Source organism: Mus musculus, chromosome 11 (genome assembly GCF_000001635.26).
Source record: "Mus musculus strain C57BL/6J chromosome 11, GRCm38.p6 C57BL/6J".
Lineage (NCBI taxonomy): Eukaryota > Metazoa > Chordata > Mammalia > Rodentia > Muridae > Mus > Mus musculus.
The window spans coordinates 85,093,485-85,114,511 of NC_000077.6; the positions used below are offsets into that span (position 1 = coordinate 85,093,485).

General features: G+C 38.6%; 1 protein-coding gene and 3 pseudogenes across 5 annotated transcripts in view; 2 read left to right on the forward strand and 2 right to left on the reverse strand.

Moving 5' to 3' along the window:
- Window positions 1-21,027, reverse strand: part of Usp32 (ubiquitin specific peptidase 32) — a 155,845-nt gene that overhangs the window by 109,048 nt on the left and 25,770 nt on the right. For all 5 annotated transcript variants that reach the window (XM_030245970.1, XM_030245969.1, XM_011248990.1 and 2 more), the window contains exon 2: window positions 10,415-10,542. In XM_030245970.1, coding sequence (XP_030101830.1) covers window positions 10,415-10,477 — 63 coding nt within the window. In that variant the 5' untranslated portion in view covers window positions 10,478-10,542. The remainder of the gene's footprint in view (window positions 1-10,414; window positions 10,543-21,027) is intronic.
- Window positions 1,534-3,798, forward strand: Gm51870 (annotated as a pseudogene).
- Rpl13-ps1 (ribosomal protein L13, pseudogene 1) lies at window positions 17,604-18,345 on the reverse strand (annotated as a pseudogene).
- Window positions 17,604-18,345, forward strand: Gm18157 (predicted gene, 18157; annotated as a pseudogene).

Genomic DNA, 21,027 nt, shown 5'->3' on the forward strand with positions numbered 1-21,027 from the left:
GCTGCAGAATTGTATTTGGTGTTTGCTATGAGAGTGAACTGCTGCCAAAGAACTATTGCTGAACTATGTGTCCACTTCACTTATATCCTAATAATTTGTCTATTACTTCTGCTGGGTGGTGGCTAGATGATAGGTTAAACCCTTATTAAAAGTAGGTTGCAGGCTGGAGAGTTGGCTCAGCAGTTAAGGGCACTGACTGCTGTTCTGGAGGTCCTGAGTTCAAATCCCACAACAACATGGTGGCTCACAACCATCTGTAATGGATGCCCTCTTCTGGGGTGTCTGAAAACAGCTACAGTGTACTTCCATATAATAAATAAATCTTTTAAAAGGTTGCAAAAAATTTATGCCAATACTTATTAAACTCAAAAAAAATTTTATAGTGTCTGATTTTTTTAAAAAAAGATTTGTCTATGTGTCTGTGTCTGTGTGTGCATGCGCATGCCATGTGTGTATGGGTGCCCATAGAAGCCATAATGGGAGTTGGATCCCCTAGAGCTGGAGATGAAGGCAGCTGTGATGTGGATGTTGGGAAGTGAACTCAGGGCTTCTGGAAGAGCAAAAGCACTCTTAACCACTGAGCCATTTCTCCAGTGTGTCTAATCTTGATAGTTATATTTCAAGAAAGAAGTATGCAGTCAGAAAAAAAAAAAAACGGTCATATGAGTATTACTCTGAGGAATTTAAAATGGGACAGGAGAATAATTTCTACATTTATTAAATAACATCATTCTATAAATGTCAATCAAAGAATAATCAAAAATTTATACTTTGGTTTGGAAAGAAAAATACATTTTCTTAGTTTTCAAATACAGAAACAGAACACTCTGCATGGTATATTTCTCTGACGTCTTGAAATTCAGTAGTTCCCTATAAAGAGAAGTGACTGTATGTGAGTTTTATCCTGTCCAAACCTATGGACTCTAGATAATTTATATTGAAATTACCTAGATAATTCAGACTGAGTGAAGAGCAAAACTAAGCTTTAACCCAAGTAATTCACAAATCTTTCTAGTTATCTGAAATAAACAAATCATTCCCAATGTACACCCATACTAACCAGTCATTTATTAAAATGACTAAAATACAGGAAACTTTTTTTAGTCATTTATAATTAGATTTCCCCTGGCTAGCCCCAAAACTCTACTTGAATTATAATGTGACAAAATATTGAGTAATTAACAATAATAATTATAAGATGATTTAAACACATACTACTACAAATGTTTGTGTGTATTTTCACCTATATTGCCAGGAACCAGTCCAGCGCCAGGACTGAGGAAATGCATGGGTACACCAGCCATTTTCAAGGACAAAACTTAATTTTACGAAAATAAAAGTTGTTTATTTTTGGTAATATTTATCTTTCTTTGTTGGGGGGGGGGGGGTGAGACAGGGTTTCTCTGTGTAGCCCTGGCTGTCCTGGAACTCAACTCTGTAGACCAGGCTGGCCTCAAACTCAGAAATCCTCCTGCCTCTGCTTCCCAAATGCTGGGATTAAAGGCCCGGCAATATTTACCTTTCTTTACCTCTTTGCTATTCTAAGGCAAGAAGCTGCCGGTTTTTGATAACTCCTGCTGTTCAGCAGCAGGGGATTAAGAAAAGGAATTAGCTGTCTTCTCTACCCTGGGAGCAGCTCTCCCCTTCTCCCTGAAAATGTATGCCTGCTCCAAATTCCTCTCTGCCCGCCCCCAGATCGGGAGCACCTCTCAGCTGCTGAGTTGTTGCTGTCTGCAGTGGACTAACTTGACCACAGATGACAACAGATGAAAGACTCAGGAGCTTGGAGGTCTGGCGGCCTCTGACCTCACTAATCCCTAGCTGCAGCTCCCAAACCAGCACCATTTCAGGGACATCAACACAGCTGCCAAGTTCATTGGAGCTGGGGCTGTGATAGTTGGGGTGGCGGCTCTGGTGCAGCGACTGGGACTGTTTTGGCAGTCTCATCATTGACTATGCAAGGAACCCTTCTCTGAAGCAACCCTTCTTGTATGTATTCTGGGCTTTGCCCTCCTCAGAGTCCATGGGGCTCTTTTGCCTAAAGGTGGCCTTTCTCATCCTCTTCACCACGTGAAGCAGCTATCTCCACTTCCACCTCCCATGGTTCTTTTGCGTCTTGTCTGCCCTGTATGTTCCTTTCCCAAAAAGTCTGGGGAAAGTGCTTGGCTCAGGGTTTAACAGAGAGAAGACAAATAAATACTGTACTAATAAGAAAAAAGAAAAGAAAAGGAATTAGCTTATTCAGTCTCTTTGTTCTTTTATTGGGAGCCCCTAACTGATTAGCTAAAGGTTAAAAGTCTCATTAGTTTTTTTGTGAGTCAGAGAAAAAGGAAAAGAAAGTCACACACACAGAAAGAAAAACTCACTCATTCTGAATGGAGCAAAAGAAAAAAAAAATAAGCTCCAACCTTTATTGCTGAGAGAAAGAAACACTTTTCCATTATTGTCATTCTTCTTAGCTCTTATTCTTAGTTAGCTCTTATGCTGTCTCAGGATAACTGATCACATAGTTTTCCAAGCAGCTTTACATTCTGTAAGTTCATAGCAAGTTAAGGATACTAATTCAAGTCATAAATCAATAAGGAGTTACAGCAGAAATGTTTATGTATGTTTCCATTAAAATTAGTACCTGACTAAATATTCATTATCTATTATTAACTCCATAAATTCATTAAAAGTTTAAAACAATAATTCTTATATTCTAAGAATTATTATGTTTTGCAAAGAGGCAGACTAACTTCCTTGTGTTTCATTAGTTTGGAAGATATATATATATATATATATATATATACACATACATACATACACATACATACACATACCAATCAGAATTTTATTTTCTGTCCTTGCACCTACAATAAATTGTCCATTCCCAGTTTATGACCTTCAGTTACCAGACAGTGATCTCATAGCTAACCTAGAAAGAATGTTTTCCCTGACTGTAAATTGTTCCAAGCCTGCTTTCTTATCCGAGTGCAATTAGCCATGACACATGAAGGTTTGCAGAGCTCTAATTGCAGCTTTCATACTATAGAGGCCTCAAAATTACTTGTATAAATTTAGGAATTCTATAGAATCATTATTAGGAATTTTGGAACCATCAATTTGTCTACATAACATAAGAGAACATCTTTGTTGATCTGTAGAAAATCTGCCCAATAGGGTGGGCTGATGCCCAGGAATCATTAGACTATGTAATAGTGGCAGGAAAGGCTTATCAGCAGCAAGAAGCAATCCTGGGATAAAAATCTCTGAAGGCCCTACAATTCAGAGCTTACCCACTACAGTCATGCAAAGTGATGGGCCATCTTCAGAACTTACTTTCATGCCTTTAGCCTTTCCTAGATGACTCCTGACACTACAGTATAAACTAATTAAGTCTGAGGGTAAGTATAGGAATGCTATAATCAACCTGAATCAGGCATGGGGACAGAGCACTCATACATTAAAAAAAAAAAAAAGTACATAAATAAAAAAGACTTCTGAAAATCTGTCATGGTAGTGCGTGCCTGTATCCCAGCATTCAGAAAGTAGAGGATCAGTAGTAGTTCAAGGTCACGTCTTGCTATATAGTAAACTTGAGGCCCTGTTTCAAACAACTAAAAGCTAGCCAACCACAACTACTACCACCACCACCACCACCACCACCACCAGCAGCACCAAAATAACCCCCACAGGTTCACACTATCTTCCTCATCTCACTGATAATCCTCCCAGTTCTGAAGGTAAACTGGGCTGCTTCCCTACTTTTTTGCAAGCCCTTGGAACATAAAAATTCTTGAACTAGTAGCATGTTGTTCCCCCTAGCTTCTCTCTCAGTGTTAGAAAGAGAACAAAGAAAGCTCTGTTAGGCAAGCTGCTCTAATTACTAAGTTACTCCCCCTCAGTGTTCTTGTTTTCTTAAATGTAAAATGTGTAGTAAACAAGAGTCAAAATATGGTAAAAACAAAAACCCAAAACAAACAAACAAACAAAAAAACCCAAAACTGTCCTGTTTAAACAATTATTAAGCAAACTACAGTGTGCTATAGTTATTACCTTGACCTGTCCTTCCAAAGTAACAGTCAGGCAAGATCAAGCCACGTTCTTTCTAAGGCCACACCAGCTCATAGCCTAGCCTAGAATCTTTAGTATCTTGTACCGATCTATATTGTATTATTCAACTATTAAGTAATTATAAGAAAGAGGAAAAATCAAGACTTAATAAATTTTATGACAGTATATAACACTGTTATTAAGAGAAGAGTTTTATTTGATTCAATCACAAGGGCAACTATAATGTTTCACCCATCACAAGAGATAGTAAATAATTATCTTCAGTATTAGCATTAAAATAATTTACCCACACAGTAAATTTTCCAAGTAATATGATGAATATCTCAAACTGACATTTAAGCAAATGACCAAGACTACATGGCTACAAGAATCTCCTGCTAGTGCTAAAAAGGGTTTCTCTAATTCTAAAAAACTGGGCTGGTGAGATGGCTCAGTGGATAAGAGCACCGGACTGCTCTTCCCGAAGGTCCGAAGTTCAAATCCCAGCAACCACATGGTGGCTCACAACCATCCATAATGAGATCTGACTCCCTCTTCTGGAGGGTCTGAAGACAGCTACAGTGTACTTACATGTAATATATAAATAAATAAATAAATCTTAAAAAAAAAAAGTTTCACATAGAATAAGAAGAAGTAAACTTCAAATTCTCAAACATGAAAGATCCCCTGGAATTCCAGACACGTGTTATATGCAACTTCCAGGCACTAGGACCTGGAAATCTTTGGGAGACATTGTTTAGTCTACCACAGTCTCTAAACACAGATGATGTTATAGTTCCAAGAGAATAAGGTGAATTTCCATTGTTTCCTCACTTCCTCTCTGTCTTCTTTCCTCCTATATCTCCTCCATGAATACAGACAAGGTAACCTCAAGTGTGTGACAAGCAAGCAAGCTAGAGAAGTCTCCATCTCTCTGAAAGAGCTCCAGAAGATTATTTTGTAACTACTGGGTTTGCCTAAACCCTAAAAGGCAAACCAGTCTGAACTAAATAAAACTGAGTCTAAGATAAGCCGTTGTGTGATAAATACAAATGGGGATACACAGGCTTTGAAAGGTAACTGTCATTATAAAACAACCAATAATGACAAGTACAAAGTTATAGCCTGAGTCCACTGTCATCATACTTTGATAAAACATGTTAACATCTCTGAGAACTAGAGTCTCTGAACATTCCAAATGTCTAGACTGGAATTAAAAATTCCTCAACATAAAAGAACCAAGAAAATTTATACCCAATTAGGAAATAATAACAGGTACTAACAAACTGATGACACAAGTACTATAGTTACTAGATAAGAACTTTAAAAAGTCTATCATTAAAAACAGCCAAAGAAATTGAGGCAAATACTCTTAAAATAAGCTGGGAGATAAATGTCACATCATAGAGAAGATATAAAGGGGTCATATGGAAATTTTATAATATAAATATAACATCTATCCCCTAAACTTTAGTCTAGTAATTTAGTATTACTAATCATCTAATTTAAAACCTGGGTTGGGGAGGATGCTCCTCTTTTAAGGGTAACCATGACTTGAACAGCTAATTCTATTAATTATTAACACCATGTTACTTTAATCGGATGACTATTTTCATAGCTCTACTAATACTAAGTAGGAAAAAAAACTGTGCTTCAACTTCGCCAAAACTTTTTAAAAAATTATTTACTGTCATGTATATGGGTATTCTGTCTCCATATATTATGTGCATTAAGGTGTCCATCTCAGGGATCCAAGGAAAGGGCATTCCTGAGTTATAGACACTTGTGTACCCTCACATTGGTGCTGGGAATCAAACCTGGATTTCCTGGAAAGGCATCCAGTGCTCTTAACCACTGAGCTAACTTCGTCCCTATAATTTTGGAGTGGGAGTGGAGGTGGGGGAACGACAAGGTAGGCCATAGCTTACTATGTGGTCAGTGTCAAAGTTACAGAAATCTGCCTGTCTCTGGCTCCTAAGTGCTGGGATTAAAGGTTGTACTGGCTAATTTTATGTCAATTTGACATAAGCTAGAGTTATTCTGAAAGGAAGGAATCTCAACTAGGAAAATGTATCCATAAGATCTTGGATTTCAGGTAAACCAATGGGGAATTTTCTTAATTAGTGACCAATAGAGGAGGGTCTAGCCATGGTTGATGGTGCCATCCCTGGGCTGGTGGCCCTGGGTTCTATAATAAAGCAGGCTAAGCAAGCCATGATGGTAAGCCAGTAAACAGTTCCCCTCCATCATCAGCTCTGCATCAGCTCCTTTCTCCAGGTTCCTGCCCTGCTTCAGTTCCTGTTCTGGCTAACTTCAGTGATGAATTACAATGTGGAAACCAAAGGAATCTTTTCTTCCCCAACTTGCTTTTGCTCATGGGGTTTCTTCATAGCAGTAGTGACCTTAACTAAGACAAAGGTGAACACTACCACATCAGGCTTTGTTGATGTTTAGTCACCTGTTTTCAGAACATAGGGGGCAGTCTATGGCTACGGAAAATAGTTAACACAGAGTAAAATAAGTAAACTATGACTACAGAATATACAACAGATGTACTATTTTATAAGATGAACTTAAGGTATCGTAACATCCAACATCCTACCTCTTTAAAGTGAGAAGGCCTAATAGCTACAGGCCTAAGTGACATTTAGCTGTTTAAAGCACTGTTATTACCTGGGCATGGTGACTGACAGTTATGATCCCCAGCACTGGGGAGACTGAAGCAGGCAGAGTGAGTTCAAGAACAGTCTGAGCTACTCAGCAAGTTCCAGACAGCTACATGGGAAAGAGAATAAAAGATAAAAGACAAGAGGAAAAGGAGGAAAATTAAGGTATTCTTAAATAAAAGTTTTCAAATTTGAAATTACTATTCAGAGCAGAAATAGAAGTTTTCTATCCACTCATAAAATAATTTAAGCAAATAATTTTGCCACTATTAATCCTTTCAGTACTGCCAACTACAAAATAATATTAAAATGGAAGGTTCAGCAGATGAAGGCACCTACTGCCAGGAGTTACAAACTGAATTTATTTTCTGGGAATAACATGGAAAATAAACCAATGACCAAAAACTATGCTATGATCTCTATAACACACATACCCTACAGTAAAAAAATAGATTTAAAAAATTCCTTCAGGGGCTGGATAGATGGCTCAGTAGTTAAGCACACTTGTTGCTTTTTCAGAGGACTACAGTTCAGTTCCCACCATCCACATCAGGTAGTTCACAAATACCTGTAAGCCCAGCTCTGGGGGAGCCAACAACACCCTCTTAACTTCTGCAGGCACCTGCACAGGTGTACCTGCACATATACAAACAAATACATACATACAAATTCTTTAAAGTTCAGAAGATAAAATTTTTTACAAATATTCAATCATATAAACATCATGAGCTATTTGGTTGATAGGTATTTGTTATATACTGAAAATTATAAAATGCCATTGAAGAGTCTTTCTAATTTACTGGATCCAAAATACATAATTGTTTAAATGATAATTCTTCCAAATGAATCTACAGATTCAATATAATTCCTATTAAGTCAGTATCCTTTTTTTTTTTCCTTTTGCAGAAACTGTGAATTGATCCTAAAATTCTTATGGAGATGCAAGGGATCCAGAATAGTCAAAACCAAGAATAGAGTTGAAATAATGATGCTTCCCTTCTGATTTTAAAACATACAAAATTTCAGTTACCAAGATTGTGTGGGGACAGGGAGAAAATGATAAAAGATAACACTATAAAATGCTTAGGGAATACAGTAGATCTTTGTAAGCTTAGGTAAAAATGCTTAGGGAATACAGGAGTAGATCTTTGTATAGGTAAAACAATGGTTTCTTTTTCTTTCTTCCTTTCACTTTTTTTTTTTTTTTTTTTTTTTTTTTTTTTTGGGTTTTTCAAGACAGGGTTTCTCTATACAGCCATGGCTGTCCTGGAACTCACTCTGTAGACCAGGCTGGCCTCGAACTCAGAGATTCACCTGCCTCTGCCTCTGCCTCCCAAGTGCTGGGATTAACGGCACGCGCCACCACTGCCCAGCATAAAGCAATGGTTTCTTAAACAAAAAAAGAAACAGTACAAGTGAAAAATGGACTTCACCAATTTTAAGTTTTGTGATTCAAAAAGCACCATGGAGAGAATGAGAAACTACCTAAAGAATGGGGAAAATGTTTGCAAGTAATGTATCTTATAAAAGGGCCTATATTTAGTCTTGCATTCCAATAAAGACAAGCCAATTTAAAAATGGATGCGAATCTGCTTTTGGGTACACATGTATATGTACAGATAGATGTTTATACACAATCCAAAGAGATCAAATAATGTGACCTAATGTCTCCCAGCACCATGAGACAGTTCTGTTTAAGCAAAAGAGCAGAGAGAAAAACAGCTGAACAATCTTTGAATTTGGAAACATTTTCTATTCATTATTATGAACTTTAAGTCCCTTCATTATTTTGTTTATTTTTTGAAACAAGGTCTCACTGTGTAGGACTGGCTATCCTTGTCAAAAGATTCACTTGCCTCTGCCTCTCAAGTACTAGGATTAAAGGCATGTACCACCATACCTGGCTATGCCACTTTTTTTAATTGGCAGGTCATCCTGTAGTATTAAATTACTTGTCAACATTTTTGTACTATACTAGTATTCAAGACAAACTTATAAAGAGGAAGCAAGGATATGGGTTATAGAAGCCCATACTAAAACAGATCCCAATAAACAATGTAAAGAGATACAAACAATAAACAAAATTTTATAGAGATGTAAAATAACATATATCCTCAACCAAAAAACAAACATTAAAACAAACAAACAAAAACCTAGAGCTGGAGAGATGGCTCAGAAGTTAAGAGTATTAACTGCTCTTTTAGAGATCCTGAGTTCAATTCCCAGCACCTACATGGTAGCTCACAACCATATGTAACGGGATCCAATGCCCTCTTCTGGTGTGTCTGAAGACAGCAACAGTGTACTCATGTACAAAAAATAAATAAAAATCTTTAAAAACAAAATATCAGATACAATATTTATTATATAAATGACAGAAGTATAGAACATAGTTTAGAAATACAAGTATTATTTAATTAAAAGCAGATTTTATTTATTTACGATTTTTAAAAATAAAGTTTATTTTAAAAAATTTAAAAGCAGAGGGGCTGAAAGAACAGCTTAGTGGTTAAGAACACCTGCTTCTCTTGCAGAAGAACTAAATTCAGTACCCAGCAACAACATGGTGGCTCACAACCATCTGGAACTCCAGTTCCAGGAAATCCAACATCTTCTGGCCTCCATAGGCACTAGGCATACATATAGTGTGTGTGTGTGTGTGTGTGTGTGTGTGTGTGTGTGTGTGTGTGTGTGTATTCAGGCAAAATGTTCATATACATAAAATAAAATAATCTAAAAAACTGCTAAAAACAAGCTTTAAAAAAGCAGAAATTTAAGGTTCCATGTCATATCAAGCTTAAAATTCCTATTATAACTTTTACTGTCTTATAAATTTTATTCTCAGTCATACTTAGAATAACAATGCATCTATGTCCATAACTACAAGATATTATTATTTTTAAAAAGAGAATGTTTACAAACTTACCATCTTGTTTGTTTGTTTGTTTTTCTAGACAGGGTTTCTTTAGATAGCCCTGGCTGTCCTGGAACTAACTCTGTAGACCAGGCTGGCCTCAAACTTACAGAGATCTGCCTGCCTTAATGCTGGGAATAAAGGCATGTGCCACCACCACCCGACAGCATAGTTTATTTTTACTTAAGCATTTTACAATTTAAATAAGAATTTAAGTAAGTTCTAATAAGCTCTTATTTCATTTATAAGATTTACGGACTCAACTTTACTCAATAAAAAATTTGTAAAACATACAACATAAAAATTAAATGTCACAGATGATATTTAAAATAAGGAGGCAATCATATATACAGTTCATATAGTTATTTATCAGACGCAAACGCACCAAAAAGCAAAAGTGTGGCTGTAGAGGATTTCCATTCAACCTTCAAGAATAAAACACATCTAAACCAGGACTTGGTTGCTTACCTACTTAGCAAGAAAAATAACTGTAAGGAAGATGAAATCTTTTAAGAGGAAACTCCTGCAGAATTTTAAAAGCAATAGGGACAAGAGCACAGGGAGGGTAGCCTACACCTGTAAACCCAGCTCTCAGGAGAGGAAAGCATGAGGGAGCGTAAGAAGTTCAAGGTAAGCCTCAGCTACACAATGAGTTGGAAGCCAGTCTCAGCTACAATAGATCCTGTCTCAAAATAAAGCATTTAATATCAGAAAAGAATTTAAATAACTTGAAATGTAAAAAGTACTTAATTTAAGCTGGCAGACATCTATGAGAGAAAGGCAGCAGCATAAGGATTACCTCAGCAACTTTAGGAGGTACTCCATCCCCAAGCACTTCCCTGATGAAGCAGTGCTGACTCATGTAATAGGAGAGGCCGCAGGTCCTCTTGAAGGCATCTTTGAGTCGTTTCAGCTCAACATCTGTAACTACAAGTCAGAAACAGAAGATGGGTAAGAAACCAGAAAGGAAAAAGGCTTTCACAACCCAGCTAGCTCCTCACAGCACACACCTGTGATCCCAGTACTTGGAGGCTGAGAGAATAATGGAGTCTGAGGCCAACTTGAGCTATATGGAATGTCTTTTATTAAAAAGAAAAAAAGCCAGGCAGTGGTGGCGCACGCCTTTAATCCCAGCACTTGGGAGGCAGAGGCAGATGGATTTCTGAGTTCGAGGCCAGCCTGGTCTACAGAGTGAGTTCCAGGACAGCCAGGGCTACACAGAAAAACCCTGTCTCAAAAAGAAAAAAAAAAGGGGGGGGGGGCACATGAGTAGGCATAGGGCATAGACCTTTAATCCCAGAGGCAAGGGAATCTAAGTCTGAAGCCAGTCTGGTCTACACAGTGAGTTTCAGGAAAGCTAGAGTCACAAAACCCTGCCTCAAAAACAAAACAAAAAACGATAAAAATAAGTTAAAAAAAAAAGGGGGGGGGGATGAGGATAGCTCAGAACTTAAGAGCACTTTCTACTATTCTGTAGGTCCTGAGTTAATTCCTAGCTACCACATGGTGGCCCGTATAATTATCTATAATTCCAGTCCCAGAGGACACTCATACACATAAAATTTTATTTTAAATAAGACAAAACTTTAAAATATGCATAGAAACTTCAGGCCAGGGAAAGCAAAAAATAGCATATATTTCAGACAGACAGGCAAAATGACATTAGATTCTGGTATCAATGTTTTTTTGGGGGGCATTGGGAAACATACACATTTCCTTCATAAGAAAAGTACATTATTTGAACAGTCTCCAATTTAGATCCTTGCTATCTCGTACATACACAAAAAATTATAAACAGATGATACTTAAATGATACTTAGTAATTTAAAACTGGAGAGATGGAAAGATGGCTCAATGGCTAAGAACATATAAAGGTTCCTAGTACCTTGTCAGGTGACTCAAAGCCATCTGTAATTCTAGCTCTGGGGAGAGCCAATACACTTGATCACCTGTACTCAGTGCACAAACCCACACACATAATATTTTTTAATTATCTTAATCTAATTATGAATATACATTATATATTAATATATTTATATATATAATGATATTTATTCAGAACCGGGTTAAAAAGTTAAGAGCATTGCTAAACAATCAAGAGGAAGTTCAGATCCCAGCACCTATATATAAACACTTTTGTAACCCCAGTACTGCGGTGGATAGAACAAGAGGATCACTGGGGCTTGCTGGCCAGAAAAATGTGAGGTCCAGGTTCAGTGAGACCCCATAACAAAATAAAAAAGTAGGAAGAAAGAGAAAAGGACATTTGATACTCTCCTCTGCCACACACAGAGGTAAGCACTCCTAAATACAAGTAGGCATATACTAGATGCACACAGATTCCTATCTACTTATCTATCTAATTTATGTATCCTATCCCTTTAGGCATTTAAGACATCTTTCACTTTATACAATAACCTGTCTAAACAAAGAAGGACTAGTGAGATAGGTCATTGGGTAAAGGTGTTTGCTGCAAAAGCCTGGTAACCTTAGTTAGATCTCTGCAAAAATGCAAATAAATGTGGAAGTAGAAAAATCAACTCCGGGCTGGTGAGATGCTCAGCGGTAAGAGCACCTACTCTTCCAAAGGTCCTGAGTTCAAATCCCAGCAACCACATGGTGGCTCACAACCATCTGTAATGAAATCTGATGTTCTCTTCTGGTGTGTCTGAAGACAGCTACAGTGTACTTACATTAAATAAATATTGAAAAACAAACAAACAAACAAAAAAAAAACAAAGCCAAAACCCACAAAAAGCATGCCTTTAAAAAAAAAAAATCAACTCCACAAGGTTGTCCCTCTGACCTTGACACAAGATGTGGGGCACAGGATACATGCCAACACATACCATGCACTGGCACTATCTTTGTTTGGTTTCTCTTACTATGATAAAATACCATGGCCAAAAGGAACATAGAAAAGGGGTTTAATCTGGTTTACACTGCATTATCAAAGGAGGCCAGCACAGGAACTCAAGGCAGGAAACCTTGGGGACAAGAACTGAGGCACAAAAACTGGGCTTACTGGCTTGCAACCATGGGTTGCTCAGTTTTTATAAAACTAAGGACCACCTGCCCACAGTAACGCCACCCAGATAGTTTGCCGGACCCTCCATATCAATCATTAATCAAGAAAATTCCCCACAGGCTTGCCCACAAGACAATCTACTGGAAACACTTTCTGAAGTTAATTTCCTTTTCCTAGATGACCCTAGTTTGAATCAAGTTGACAAAATTTAAGGAGCACACAAACAGTAGTAATAAAGTTAATTAAAAGAGAAATGAGCAGCCGGGCATGGTGGCGCACGCCTTTAATCCCAGAACTCGGGAGGCAAAGGCAGGTGGATTTCTGAGTTCAAGGCCAGCCTGGTCTACAAAGTGAGTTCCAGGACAGCCGGGGCTACACAGAGAAACCCTGTCTCGAAACCCCCCCCCCCCCAAAAAAAAGAGAAAAAGAGAGAGAGAAATGAGCAACAATTCCAATGAAAATACAAAAATGGTTGGCTTTGGCTCAAGTTGGAAGAAACAAAGAAGACTTCTAGATGCAGAAGAGAATTACATTATTTTTTAAAGGTGAAGCCATGTGAAAGGGTCAAGAGCATGCCAAACAAAGGGAACATTTTCTATTAATGTTTGGAATTATACCATATGCCACTACGGCAACATAAGGCAGGCTTAAGCAAAGAAGGATGAGGAGGGAGGAGGAGGGAAGAGGAGGAAGAAGGAAGAAGAAGGAGGGCAGAGGAAGGAGGAAGGAAGAGGAGGAGAAAAGAAGATAGGGAGATGAAGTCTACAACTGTGAAGATACAGTTACAGTACTTTACCAATGGGGAGGGATACAACTCAGACAAACTCTAAGCCCACTGGAAACAAGCACAAAATGCAGAACTTTTGCTCTGAAACAGTGCAGAAGAGAGCAAAAAGCAAACCATTATTAGAAGAGGAAACAAAAAAGTAGGTAGATGTCAAATCTGTTCTGAGAATAGAAGCAGTCTAGAGCAACACTAAGTTTCCATCCTTGGAAACTTGAAGGAAAGCAAAAGGAGTAAGTCAAAATATAAGGCAACTCTATGAAAGACATATGGTAACTTTGGGAAATTACATTAGCTTTTTAATTTCTTGAGTATAAAGCTTAGATAGGTTTGTTGGGAGTCCAGGGCATAAAGTTAACTAAAACACTGTATAAAAAAACATAAAACTGAAAGAAACCAAAATTTACAATGTCTAAAAAGGAGTAAATGAAAAGAATGGCAAAGAAAACCTAAAAACATGTTCTCCAAAGGCCAGAAAGAAGTTCCTGATAAGCGGTCCCAAGGTAGAAATGGCCAGCAAGATAAAGATGGAAAGGGCTTGGCACACAGCTAATCACTCAATAAATGTTTGTTATATGCAGGGAGGGTTCCAGGTTCAACAACATGTGGGGCAATGATTAAAAAGGAAAAAAAAAAAAAAATATATATATATATTTCAAATAGTTACCAAAACGTAGTTCATCAGAAATCGAATTTACTAACATCTACAATATAACAACTCAGTATGTTGTTTTTGTTTTTAGGTGTGAAAACAGAACATAGAACAAAGCTCATCTCATTAATTATAGTAATTAGAGAGAAAACTTTGCTACTAGAACTACTATATTTCTTCAAGATATCTAATTCGTTAATGGCTTTACTAACAAATGAAGTTACTTCTGATCTAGTGGAGGCAAAATAAATTAGAATATTATTTTAGAATATAATACTGCAATCTTCTATTGTTTGTTTAAAAAATTACTTGAAAAACTATTAATTTCTATTCAAAAATCAGCATGCTTGTGATGGGATTATAGCTTACCAATAGAGTAACATTCTGAAGGCCCTGGTTTCAATCCCCACTGTGTACTGACGACATCAAACTGATGAATAATAAATTTATTCACTAATAATGGAGAATAAAATGTGTACAGAAACCTTTTAAAGTGTTTATAATAAACAATGTCCCATCAACAAAAAGATCAAATAAATTATTGTATGTACTCAAAATATGACACAAAAATGCTGCCACATATATCCAATATTGAAAATTATATTTTTATTTACTAAAAACAGTACACAAACATTTTATCAATCAGTAGACAGACAGTGCATAAAATGTTCATTGGTTTGGCAGATATAGTGGTGCATGCCTTTAATGCCAGCTCTCAGAAGGCAGAGGCAGGTAGATCTTTGTGAGTTTGAGGGCAGCTTGGTCTACACAGTTTAAGTCAGCCAGAATATAAAACAATACCCTATCTCAACAAAGCATTCACTTGGGGGCTAAGAAGGTAATTTTTAGGGCTTGGAATTCAGAATTTAAGTCTGTAATAGCTCTTGCTTAGCATGCATAAGACTGTAAGTACCCCAAAACAAACACTGGAATAAAGGGAGAGAGAGAGAGAGAGAGAATTAGAAAGAAAAAGAAAGAGAGAGAAAGAAAGAGAGAGAGAAAGAGAGAAAGAGAGAAAGAGAGAAAGAGAGAAAGAAAGGAAGGAAGGAAGGAAGGAAGGAAGGAAGGAAGGAAGGAAGGAAGAAGAGTATCAAAAAGAGAACTGCCAGGGTCCAGTGAGATGGCTCAACATTTGCCACCAAGCCTGATGATGTGAGTTCAATCCCCAGGCCCACATGGTAGAAGGAAAATAAGCAATTCAATGAAGTTGTGCTCTAATCTCTACATGCAAATGGCATAGGTGCACAACCCTTGTACCCCATGAATCATATATACACAAACAATAGTAACTAACTAGATAAAAACTCACTTTTAAAATATATATATATTTATTTATTTTATTATATGTAAGTACACTGTAGCTGTCTTCAGACACTCCAGAAGAGGGCATCAGATTTCGTTATGGATGGTTGTGAGCCACCATGTGGTTGCTGGGATTTGAACTCAGGACCTTTGGAAGAGCAGTCGGCGCTCTTAACCACTGAGCCATCTCCCACCCCAAAAACTCACTTTTAAAAAGAGGAAAGGAGTCCAGGTTGGCTCAGTGAGTAAGAGCACTTGCTGCAGAAGCATGAGGAACTCAAACTGAATCTGTAGTGCGCAGGTAAAAAGCCAGGCACACCTAACTACTCCTTCACTTGTATTCCTAGCACAGGGGAAGGGGCAGACAGGCTTGCTGGTTGTTAGTGTAGCTCTCCAGGTTCAATAGCTCCGGGTTCAATGAGTGTAACCCTGTCTCTAGAGAACAAGGCAGAAAGTGATAGAACAGGAAACCCAATGTCTTCTTCTGATCTCCTTGCATGTGTACACACACACACACACACACACACACACACACACACCCCTGTCATAAGTTGTAAAGAATGGACTCATCATTGCTTTAGATTTGAACATGAGTGCGGTCTAAAGACAGTTAAGTCACATCATTGAGCACTCACAACACTAAACGAAAACTAACAGTCCATAAAAAAGTAAATGAAATCTCCCTTCAAAAAATACATTTTACAAGCTAGTACTGGCTCAGTGGTAAAGTAGTTATTGACACACAAAGGCACTGGGTTCAGTTCTCAACACCATAAACAAACAAAAAACTACTACAAGTAATTAATATTGCATCAAAGAAAAAAGGAAAGAGTCACTGGCCTTGAATTGTAGAAGTCTATGCTTTTAATCCTAGCACTCTGGAGGCAGAGGCAGGCAGATTTTCAAGGCCAGCCTGATCTACATAATGAGTTCTAGAACAGCCAAGGCTACATAGTAAGACCTTGTTTTTGTTTGTTGCTTCCTAAAGGCACTTCACAATCTTGTAGTCCAGCAATTTCTGCTACAAAAGTTATTCAAGCCCTTCAAGGTAGTGCATTCCTGTCATCCCAGCACTGGGGATATACAAGCAGAGGGATCAGGAGTTCAAGGCCATTCTGAGCCAGAGTGAAACCCCATCTAAGACCCAAAAAAAAAAAAAGGAAACTAAATACAATCAGAGTAGCCTACACAGCTACATAAAATACCACACAAATGAATAGGTAAATACATTTTGTCAATCATAACTGGCAACAGTGTGCTGGATGCTAAGGGAGCTAAAAAGATAAATGTCAATAATCTGAGTCTTGCTCCAAGTCAGTTACTGTGAGGCTTTAATCTCTTTGGTCTAGTAGTTCCCCTTTTCTTCAGTTATTCATACATTGTGGAATGATCTCAACTATAACTACACTCACTGTGGAGTATTTAAAGAATTCATGTCCAACACCCCTTCCCCAACCAACCAATACAAAGTTCATATTTAAGAACTTCACATTAGAGTTGCCAAAAGATTTTTTTCATAAAACACATATTTTTATAGGAAATTTACAGGTCTGTGATGGGATTCATGCACAGCTATCTTGAGCAGTGGGTTGGACATGTCTGCCAGAGGAAGGGCACTAGAGTTCAAATGCATAACAACTCAAGTTTATACAAAGTAATAAGGAACATAACAAGTAAAAGGTGCAAAGGGAATACAGATGAAGAAACTTTCATGAAAGAATCTTGGAAAATGGGAATTCACATGACAAAAAAATTTTTTTTTAAAAATCAACAGAGAAAAGCCTGCCTAGACATGCACATCTGTAACATCAGCACTAGGGAATCAGAGGCAGGAGTGAGTATCAAAGCATGAGGCCAGGCAGCACTAAGTAGCAAGATTCTGTCAAAACAAACAAGCCAACAAACAGAAAAAGAGACCTGAGGAATACGTCCAAAGGCAGGAAAGAAAGGAATAAATATGCTTGGTAAGTTTGGGCTCTTTTTTTTTTTTAAAGATTTTATTTATTTTCTATATAATATATATGATGAGTACACTGTAGCTGTCTTCAGACACACCAAAAGAGGACATCAGATCCCATTACAGATGATTGAGATCCACAATGTGGTTGATGGGATTTGAACTCAGGACCTCGGAAAGAGCAGTCAGAGCTCTTAACCTCTGAGCCATAGCTCCAGCCCAAGTTTGGGTTTTTAAAGAAGTTATTCTTAAAAATTATTCTAGGCCTTTCCGCTCGGCCGTTCTCCTGTATAGGAGGCAGCCATGACGCCCAGCCGGAATGGCATGATCCTGAAGCCCCACTTCCACAAGGATTGGCAGGAGCGAGTGGACACTTGGTTCAACCAGCCGGCGCGCAAGATCCACAGGCGCAAGGCCCGGTGCGCAAGATCCACAGGCGCAAGGCCCGGCAGAGGCGAAAGCGCGTCGCATCGCCCCTCGGCCCGCGTCCGGTCCCATCAGGCCGATCGTGAGGTGCCCTACAGTGAGATACCACACCAAGGTCCGGGCTGGCAGGGGCTTCAGCCTGGAGGAGCTCAGGGTGGCTGGCATCCACAAGAAAATGGCTCGCACTATCGGCATCTCTGTGGACCCCAGGAGGCGAAACAAGTCCACGGAGTCACTGCAGGCCAACGTGCAGCGCTGTTGAGGAGTACCGCTCCAAGCTCATCCGGTTCCCCAGGAAGCCTTCTGCTCCGAAGAAGGGAGACAGTTCTGCTGAAGAAATTAAGCTGGCCACCCAGCTGATAGGACCCGTAATGCCCATCCGGAATGTGTACAAAAAGGAAAAGGCCAGAGTTATCACAGAAGAAGAGAAGAACTTTAAGGCTTTTGCCAGTCTCCTAATGGCCCGTTCCAATGCCCGACTCTTTGGCATCCGAGCAAAAAGGGCGAAGGAAGCTGCAGAGCAAGATGTTGAAAAGAAAAAATAATTCCGTGTTGGAGAGTTGCAATAAATTTTCCATAAAACAAAAAAAAATTATTCTAGAAAAAGAATGAAAGCAGTGTAATGAGTGTAAAACTGTCTCCTTTTTCATTTATTCTTCTTTCATATTTACATCCCAACCAGTTTGCCCTCCTTCCTCTCTCTTCCCTGTCCCTTCCCACTAAAATTTTTCGATAATTCTAGAATCTACTGAAAACTAAATCTTATTCTAATGTTCTATTAAAATGTTTGATGTCCATAGATAAACAAAATATTCCCTAATGGAAAAGTTGACATTTTGAAAAAGAAAGCCTACAGAGGTAAGCAATCCACTGCTTCCCATTCTTTTCATTTTCTGCTAACAGAAGAAAGAAAATTTAATGGGGTTCCTGCTCGAGAACATGTTTCACCAAAAGAAAACAGGATGGAAGAAATCAAGGTTAAGAAATTTAACGAAGTTTTAAAAGATAAACAATGCACAAAAGATATGAAGGAAGCTGGGGTAAGACACCAGCAAACCCAGCACTCTGGAAGCTAATGCAAAGGGTTCTGTGCTATAAAGACCTGTTTCAAGAAAGGAATTGGAGGAATTTAGGAGATAAAGTGCTTGCTGTACAAGCATAAGGACCTAAATAAGATTCTCCAGTATCCACCTTAAAAGGCTGAACATCCAAGAACATTCTGCAGTACAAACTGTAGATGGAAGGTTTTGTAACTGGTTTTGTCCTTCCACTTGAGGCCTTGCCTGATTACAGAAGAGGCTGGTTCAGGCTCTGTGTCCCTCATTACTAGGGTTAAATCTTTGCTAGGCTTACTCTAATAGAATCCATGGAGAGAACCTACCATAATTGTCGCCAAAGATCAGAGACTTCATCCAGCAACTGATGGGAGAAAATGCAGAGTCCCACAGCCAAACATCAGGAGGAGGAAGAATAGGATGAACCAGAAAGGTCCCAGATGCTATAAGAACAGGGCCCACAGGATCAACTGACTGGGACTCATGGGGACTTGCAAAGATCAGGGAGCCTGTAGAGGGTCTGACCTAGGTCCTCTGATTGTATGTTATAGCTGAGTATCTTGGTATCCTTGTGAGGGCTCCTAACAGTGGAAGTAGGATTGTCTCTGACTCTTTTGCCTGCTTGCAGACACTTCTCCTACTGGGGTTGCCTCTTCCTGACCTTGTGTGATGTGATGGTATATGCCTAGTCTTACTGAGGTTGGCTATTTGGCTGATGTTCCTGGGAGGCCCACTCTTATTTGAGGGGAGGCAGAGGTGAGGTGACTCTGGGGGAATGGGAAGACTGGAGGTGGGGGCCTGGAGGGGAAGGGAGGGGGAAACTGCAGTTGGGATGTAAAACGAGAGAATAATTTAAAAAAAAAAAAAAGATGAACTCACAAGATGCACCTATAATCCCAGCACTGAGGGGCAGAAATAGGAAATGGAGACAGGAATCCCGAGGTGTGTATAAAGTGAAAGATCCTCTCTCAAAAAAGGTGGAGGGAGACCAGCTCTGACCTCCAGATGCACTTACACATGTGTATCACCATACACATACAAATAATAAAAATAAGTTTTTAAAATAAGAAAGGAACATAAAAATAAAATCAACATTTCACTGCTACTCACAGTTTAAAAAAATAGTGTCATGTCTAAGTCACAAGGCTGTTCAGATTCAAGGACCACGAGAGAATGAATGTCAAAGCTATATTATAAGAAGCCTGTTGTCATAGCCACTTTTTGAAAATATGTCATATATATGAGTAGGAAATACTCATATTAATAAATTATTATCATTACTTGGATTGGGTTTTCTTTTTCCATAGGTTCCTAAACAACTCATGTAATTTCCTTTTACAAATCCTGTCATGACAGCTTAGATATCTAAGTACAAAAGATAATGGTACTCTGTAAAACAGGAGTGCTATTGCAGAGGTCAGATTAAGAAGAGTTAAACTGTTGGGGTGGTAGTTGTGCATGACTTTAATCCTAGCACTTGGGAGACAGAGGCAGGTAGATCTCTGTGAATTCAAGGCCAGACTGGTCTACAGAGTTCCAGAATGGCCAGGGCTACACAGAAAGACCCTGTCTCAGAAAAAACAAACAAACAAACAAGCAAATAACAAAAAACAGCAATACAGAATTATATCTAGGCAGAGTTAGAGCTAAACTAAATATTTAAATTTCCAACCTGGCACTTTTGGAAAGTACAGGACCAAGTAGCAGAATAGACACTGAACAAAACCATGTAAACTGTGGCCTCCTCAGGAGAGAACAAATTCCTATCTGATCCGTACCAAATGGCACCATTTCAGGTATGGTACATAATACAGCCTTAAAAAGTAAGGGGGATTGAGCAGGGATTGCAACCTATTTTTTCATCAAAACAAAGATACAAAACTTTCAATATCTAAGATTTACCCAAGACCAAGAAGAGAAAAGGGCGGGGGGGGGGGGAACCCAAGCACAAGAATGAAAAGTACTTAGGCCATCTTTAGATGAAGTAGTGATCCAAAGCTCTAGGTATATTCTATGGGGTTAATAAAAAGGAAATCTTGGGCTGGAGAGATGGCTCATCAGTTAAGAGCACTGACTGCTCTTCCAAAGGTCCCAAGTTCTTATCCCAGCAACCACATAGTGGCTCACAACCATCTGTAATGAGGTTGGATGTCCTCTTCTGGTGTGTCTGAAGACAGCTACAGTGTACTTACATATAATAAATAAATA